We start from the raw sequence: 7,860 nt of genomic DNA, 5'->3' as shown, positions 1-7,860 counted from the left end.
TTCATGTTATTTATATATATTGCACTCTTCAGTTTTTTATACTCGTATCTATAATTGTATTTTTTTCACATATTACATATTCATTGAGAGAACAAAACCGTTAAACTTTTATAAAAACTAAACATGAAACGATAATTAACATTAGATAAAAATCATATTTACATACAGAGAAAGGCCTAACACCTTAACAAACGTTCACTAATTTAATATAGTATAAATTCACTCACTTACTATTTCTGTTTTGTGTTCAAATTAATGTAGTCCCAAACTAGAATAAAATAATGCTGTAACAAAACTCACTTCAAACGCTTCCGTTATACACTTTAAACCCACACTGAAACTTAAATGCTACAAAAATAAAACTTTAAAAGTAGTTCCACATAAACCATATTTTATGTTTGTGTAGCTTAAAGTACATAAAGACTTTATCGTATTCTATGTTTGTGAAGTTTAAAGTACAAGTCTCTGATAAAGACATTATCGTATTCTATGTTTGTGTAGTTTAAAGTACAAATCTCTGATAAAGACATTATCGTATTCTATGTTTGGTAGTTTAAAGTACAAGTCTCTGATAAAGACATTATCGTATTCTATGTTTGGTAGTTTAAATTACAAGTCTCTGATAAAGACATTATCGTATTCTATGTTTGATAGTTTAAAGTACAAGTCTCTGATAAAGACATTATCGTATTCTATGTTTGTGTAGTTTAAAGTACAAGTCTCTGATAAAGACATTATCGTATTCTATGTTTGTGTAGTTTAAAGTACAAGTCTCTGATAAAGACATTATCGTATTCTATGTTTGTGTAGTTTAAAGTACAAGTCTCTGATAAAGACATTATCGTATTCTATGTTTGTGTAGTTTAAAGTACAAGTCTCTGATAAAGACATTATCGTATTCTATGTTTGGTAGTTTAAAGTACAAGTCTCTGATAAAGACATTATCGTATTCTATGTTTGTGTAGTTTAAAGTACAAGTCTCTGATAAAGACATTATCGTATTCTATGTTTGTGTAGTTTAAAGTACAAGTCTCTGATAAAGACATTATCGTATTCTATGTTTGTGTAGTTTAAAGTACAAGTCTCTGATAAAGACATTATCGTATTCTATGTTTGTGTAGTTTAAAGTACAAGTCTCTGATAAAGACATTATCGTATTCTATGTTTGTGTAGATTAAAGTACAAGTCTCTGATAAAGACATTATCGTATTCTATGTTTGGTAGTTTAAAGTACAAGTCTCTGATAAAGACATTATCGTATTCTATGTTTGGTAGTTTAAAGTACAAGTCTCTGATAAAGACATTATCGTATTCTATGTTTGTGTAGTTTAAAGTACAAGTCTCTGATAAAGACATTATCGTATTCTATGTTTGTGTAGTTTAAAGTACAAGTCTCTGATAAAGACATTATCGTATTCTATGTTTCGTAGTTTAAAGTACAAGTCTCTGATAAAGACATTATCGTATTCTATGTTTGTGTAGTTTAAAGTACAAGTCTCTGATAAAGACATTATCGTATTCTATGTTTGTGTAGTTTAAAGTACAAGTCTCTGATAAAGACATTATCGTATTCTATGTTTGTGTAGATTAAAGTACAAGTCTCTGATAAAGACATTATCGATTCTATGTTTGGTAGTTCAAAGTACAAGTCTCTGATAAAGACATTATCGTATTCTATGTTTGGTAGTTTAAAGTACAAATCTCTGATAAAGACATTATCGTATTCTATGTTTGGTAGTTTAAAGTACAAGTCTCTGATAAAGACATTATCGTATTCTATGTTTGTGTAGATTAAATTACAAGTCTCTGATAAAGACATTATCGTATTCTATGTTTGATAGTTTAAAGTACAAGTCTCTGATAAAGACATTATCGTATTCTATGTTTGTGTAGTTTAAAGTACAAGTCTCTGATAAAGACATTATCGTATTCTATGTTTGTGTAGATTAAAGTACAAGTCTCTGATAAAGACATTATCGTATTCTATGTTTGGTAGTTTAAAGTACAAGTCTCTGATAAAGACATTATCGTATTCTATGTTTGTGTAGTTTAAAGTACAAGTCTCTGATAAAGACATTATCGTATTCTATGTTTGTGTAGTTTAAAGTACAAGTCTCTGATAAAGACATTATCGTATTCTATGTTTGTGTAGTTTAAAGTACAAGTCTCTGATAAAGACATTATCGTCTCATCAACTGTTTTAATGGTTTCTTCAAAATCAGATTGGCTACCAATTTTATAAAAAGTTATAGTTGTTATGGCAGATTGTTGTTAATGTAAGTCACTGTTAACACAAAGCTTATTAAACAAAAAATGGAACAAACCATTATACATTGAAAAATACTATTCAAGTTGACAGAGAAGTTGTTCATTAGTTATTAGGTATGACTAATAAAAAGTTGAGTTATTTCTATACAAGTGAGGTTTACCAGGTATAAGGATATACGAACAATTGTGAAGAGAAAGCATAATTTGAGTGTCAAACCTGAACGGTTACCTGACAAATGTACAAATCATTTGAAACTGTTACATTTAATGACTTTATGAGTAACTACACCTAATATTTGAGGACACTGCAGTTGGTGTATTGCTTAGTTTCCTGCTCAAAACTAAAGTATCCAGATGAGAGACGACTGTATTTATATCATTAGCAGACTCGCGTGATAAACCTTTGAACAAGCCAGACATCTACAAAACAATATTAAAATGTTTCTGTTATGCATTGTAACTTCTCAGAAAATCCACATCACTTTACAACCAGCATAGGAGGTGTGGTAGTGGATGTCACTGGGGCTGTGGAGTCCGTGGAAGATGGAGTTGGAAGTGGGGAACGGGAACACTAGGATGGCTTAAGATGCAATCCTCTTGAGATAAATACGTTTTCTTGTAGTAAGGCGCTGTCAAGTGCTGAACACTCAGGGGTGATGACTACTCTGCGGGCTACTTGTCGAACGTAATTGTGTCATATTTGACGTGCTCATCACCAAACTATTTTTACTGAGCTCAGATTTAACACTGATATCTCCAGAGACTGAAGAACTGAGTCCAGAAGAGGTGTTAATACCATCTTGGTCACTTTCAATTGTACATTTTGGATCAGGGTAGGAGCTTCCATGCTGCTCACACTTCCCAGATTCTCTTCACTTTCCTCAAAGTCTGCTCCATCCAAGTACCTGATGCATTTCTTCTTTCTCCTGCAATGTACAAGAGTCAATACAGATGTACTTACAAATACTTCTTACCACACAGTAAAGATGATAACATAAACAACAGGAAATGTTCATGTAAAACAATGGTGATAACATAAACAACAGGAAATGTTCATGTTAAACAATGGTGATAACATAAACAACAGGAAATGTTCATGTTAAACAATGGTGATAACATAAACAGTATGAAATGTTCATGTTAAACAATGGTGATAACATAAACAGTAGGAAATGTTCATGTTAAACAATGGTGATAACATAAACAGTAGGAAATGTTCATGTTAAACAATGGTGATAACATAAACAGTAGGAAATGTTCATGTTAAACAATGGTGATAACATAAACAGTAGGAAATGTTCATGTTAAACAATGGTGATAACATAAACAGTAGGAAATGTTCATGTTAAACAATGGTGATAACATAAACAGTAGGAAATGTTCATGTTAAACAATGGTGATAACATAAACAGTAGGAAATGTTCATGTTAAACAATGGTGATAACATAAACAGTAGGAAATGTTCATGTTAAACAATGGTGATAACATAAACAGTAGGAAATGTTCATGTAAAACAATGGTGATAACATAAACAGGAAATGTTCATGTAAAACAATGGTGATAACATAAACAACAGGAAATGTTCATGTTAAACAAGGGTGATAACATAAACAGTAAGAAATGTACATGTTAAACAGTGGTGATAACATAAACAGGAAATGTTCATGTTAAACAATGGTGATAACATAAACAACAGGAAATGTTCATGTTAAACAATGGTGATAACATAAACAACAGGAAATGTTCATATAAAACAAGGGTGTTAACATAAACAGTAAGAAATGTTCATGTAAAACAAGGGTGATAACATAAACAACAGGAAATGTTCATGTTAAACAATGGTGATAACATAAACAACAGGAAATGTTCATGTTAAACAATGGTGATAACATAAACAGGAAATGTTCATGTAAAACAATGGTGATAACATAAACAACAGGAAATGTTCATGTTAAACAATGGTGATAACATAAACAACAGGAAATGTTCATATAAAACAAGGGTGTTAACATAAACAGTAGGAAATGTTCATGTTAAACAATGGTGATAACATAAACAATAGGAAATGTTCATGTAAAACAAGGGTGATAACATAAACAGGAAATGTTCATGTAAAACAATGGTGATAACATAAACAACAGGAAATGTTAATGTTAAACAATGGTGATAACATAAACAGGAAATGTTCATGTAAAACAATGGTGATAACATAAACAACAGGAAATGTTCATGTTAAACAATGGTGATAACATAAACAACAGGAAATGTTCATATAAAACAAGGGTGTTAACATAAACAGTAGGAAATGTTCATGTTAAACAATGGTGATAACATAAACAATAGGAAATGTTCATGTAAAACAAGGGTGATAATATAAACCAAATAAACTTGTCACACTCACCTACAAGGTTTGCACCAGAAGTAAGCAGGAAGGACTACTTACTGACCTGAAAGTGGACTTTCACACTCACCTACAAGGTTTGCACCAGAAGTAAGCAGGAAGAACTACTTACTGACCTGAAAGTAGACTTTCACACTCACCTTCAAGGTTTGCACCAGAAGTTCTAGTAAGCAGGAAGAACTACTTACTGACCTGAAAGTAGACTTTCACACTCACCTTCAAGGTTTGCACCAGAAGTTCTAGTAAGCAGGAAGGACTACTTACTGACCTGAAAGTAGACTTTCACACTCACCTACAAGGTTTGCACCAGAAGTTCTAGTAAGCAGGAAGGACTACTTACTGACCTGAAAGTAGACTTTCACACTCACCTTCAAGGTTTGCACCAGAAGTTCTAGTAAGCAGGAAGGACTACTTACTGACCTGAAAGTAGACTTTCACACTCACCTACAAGGTTTGCACCAGAAGTTCTAGTAAGCAGGAAGGACTACTTACTGACCTGAAAGTAGACTTTCACACTCACCTACAAGGTTTGCACCAGAAGTAAGCAGGAAGAACTACTTACTGACCTGAAAGTGGACTTTCGCACTCACCTTCAAGGTTTGCACCAGAAGTAAGCAGGAAGAACTACTTACTGACCTGAAAGTAGACTTTCACACTCACCTACAAGGTTTGCACCAGAAGTTCTAGTAAGCAGGAAGGACTACTTACTGACCTGAAAGTAGACTTTCACACTCACCTACAAGGTTTGCACCAGAAGTAAGCAGGAAGGACTACTTACTGACCTGAAAGTGTACTTTCACACTCACCTACAAGGTTTGTACCAGAAGTTCTAGTAAGCAGGAAGGACTACTTACTGACCTTAAAGTAGACTTTCACACTCACCTACAAGGTTTGCACCAGAAGTAAGCAGGAAGGACTACTACTGACCTGAAAGTGGACTTTCACACTCACCTACAAGGTTTGCACCAGAAGTAAGCAGGAAGGACTACTTACTGACCTTAAAGTAGACTTTCACACTCACCTACAAGGTTTGCACCAGAAGTAAGCAGGAAGGACTACTTACTGACCTGAAAGTGGACTTTCACACTCACCTACAAGGTTTGCACCAGAAGTAAGCAGGAAGAACTACTTACTGACCTGAAAGTAGACTTTCACACTCACCTACAAGGTTTGCACCAGAAGTAAGCAGGAAGAACTACTTACTGACCTGAAAGTGTACTTTCACACTCACCTACAAGGTTTGTACCAGAAGTTCTAGTAAGCAGGAAGGACTACTTACTGACCTTAAAGTAGACTTTCACACTCACCTACAAAGGTTTGGAAGTAAGCAGAAGGACTACTTACTGACCTGAAAGTGGACTTTCACACTCACCTACAAGGTTTGCACCAGAAGTAAGCAGGAAGAACTACTTACTGACCTGAAAGTAGACTTTCACACTCACCTACAAGGTTTGTACCAGAAGTTCTGGTAAGCAGGAAGGACTACTTACTGACCTTAAAGTAGACTTTCACACTCACCTACAAGGTTTGCACCAGAAGTAAGCAGGAAGGACTACTTACTGACCTGAAAGTGGACTTTCACACTCACCTACAAGGTTTGCACCAGAAGTAAGCAGGAAGAACTACTTACTGACCTGAAAGTGTACTTTCACACTCACCTACAAGGTTTGTACCAGAAGTTCTAGTAAGCAGGAAGGACTACTTACTGACCTTAAAGTAGACTTCACACTCACCTACAAGGTTTGCACCAGAAGTAAGCAGGAAGGACTACTTACTGACCTGAAAGTGGACTTTCACACTCACCTACAAGATTTGCACCAGAAGTAAGCAGAAGAACTACTTACTGACCTGAAAGTAGACTTTCACACTCACCTTCAAGGTTTGCACCAGAAGTTCTAGTAAGCAGGAAGAACTACTTACTGACCTGAAAGTAGACTTTCACACTCACCTACAAGGTTTGCACCAGAAGTTCTAGTAAGCAGGAAGGACTACTTACTGACCTGAAAGTAGACTTTCACACTCACCTACAAGGTTTGCACCAGAAGTTCTCGTAAGCAGGAAGGACTACTCACTGACCTGAAAGTGGACTTTCACACTCACCTACAAGGTTTGCACCAGTGGTTCTGTTGGTCCAGACCAAACCTTGCTCGACATTTCTTCGGATTGTTGGCTATCAGAACAAAAAGAGAAAGAATGTTTATCACTCCAAGATATTTTTTATGAAACTCTTGTAAAATGATAAAACTAAAAACTAGCCTTATACCTGCTGTGTTTGAAAGAATATAAAATAAGGAGGTTAAAGAAACACTTACAACAACACCAAACTAAACACGAATGATTTTGAACAACTTAGGACACACACACAATGTTGACCAATAACACAAACAAGCAGCAAAAGGGATTTATAAGAAATTTTGTCATTCACATAATTTCAAACTATCTTTGATATACAACTAATATACTTATAACGGACTAATAATAAACTGGCACCTCGGAAACGCTTTTTCAGCCCATAATCAGAAGAAGAAAGAAACTAAAACGAATCAAAATGCTGTAACAAACAAACGTAAGATATGTAATAGGTATTTGTTTTACCTACTCGCACTGAGAAAATACAAATTACACTAGCTATCATAAGTAGATATGAAATTAACCCAATGAGATGCCAACATATAAAAAATGCTACTTACACATCACTTTCCCCACCCTTTGCTGCATGTTTGTTTAAACATGAAAAGTTTTATGAATTTCTAGTTTTCAAGTATATGATTTTTATACATGCAAACATTTAAAAGTACAAACAAACATGAAACTAAACATGAAGTACAAGATTTTTATGAAACTCAAAGATGAATGTTGTATAACACACAGTTATAAATTTATACAACACTAATCATTCAGTATATTTAAACACGTTTCCTTAAACTTTATCCATCGGTTTATATGAACGTTGTATAACACACAGTTATAAATTTATACAACACTAATCATTCAGTATATTTAAACACGTTTCCTTAAACTTTATCCATCGGTTTATATGAACGTTGTATAACACACAGTTATAAATTTATACAACACTAATCATTCAGTATATTTAAACACGCTTTCTTTAAACTTTATCCATCGGTTTATATGAACGCTTGTATAACACACAGTTATAAATTTACATAACACTAATCATTCAGTATATT

The 7,860-nt window shown here is 33.9% G+C and overlaps 1 protein-coding gene across 1 annotated transcript; it reads right to left on the bottom strand.

Moving 5' to 3' along the window:
- Positions 1-2,943: 2,943 nt before the first annotated feature.
- Positions 2,944-7,387, bottom strand: LOC143242030 (uncharacterized). The gene is made up of 3 exons (XM_076485369.1): positions 7,360-7,387; positions 6,770-6,839; positions 2,944-3,194 (listed from the first exon to the last, which is right to left on the bottom strand). Exons 1-3 carry the CDS (start codon positions 7,385-7,387, stop codon positions 2,981-2,983), a joined length of 312 nt encoding a protein of 103 aa, XP_076341484.1. The 3' UTR covers positions 2,944-2,980.
- Positions 7,388-7,860: the final 473 nt, after the last annotated feature.

Source organism: Tachypleus tridentatus, unplaced genomic scaffold (genome assembly GCF_004210375.1).
Source record: "Tachypleus tridentatus isolate NWPU-2018 unplaced genomic scaffold, ASM421037v1 Hic_cluster_1, whole genome shotgun sequence".
Taxonomy (NCBI): domain Eukaryota; kingdom Metazoa; phylum Arthropoda; class Merostomata; order Xiphosura; family Limulidae; genus Tachypleus; species Tachypleus tridentatus.
This window is presented reverse-complemented; position numbering and strand designations above follow the sequence as displayed.

Excerpts from the sequence above, each read along its gene's own strand:
- LOC143242030 (XM_076485369.1), bottom strand. The coding sequence starts at position 7,387 with ATGCAGCAAAGGGTGGGGAAAGTGATGT. Across the intron at positions 6,840-7,359 it reads AAGGGTGGGGAAAGTGATGT|CCAACAATCCGAAGAAATGT; the intron begins GTAAGTAGCATT and ends TTGTTCTGATAG. Across the intron at positions 3,195-6,769 it reads CACTGGTGCAAACCTTGTAG|GAGAAAGAAGAAATGCATCA; the intron begins GTGAGTGTGAAA and ends TGTACATTGCAG.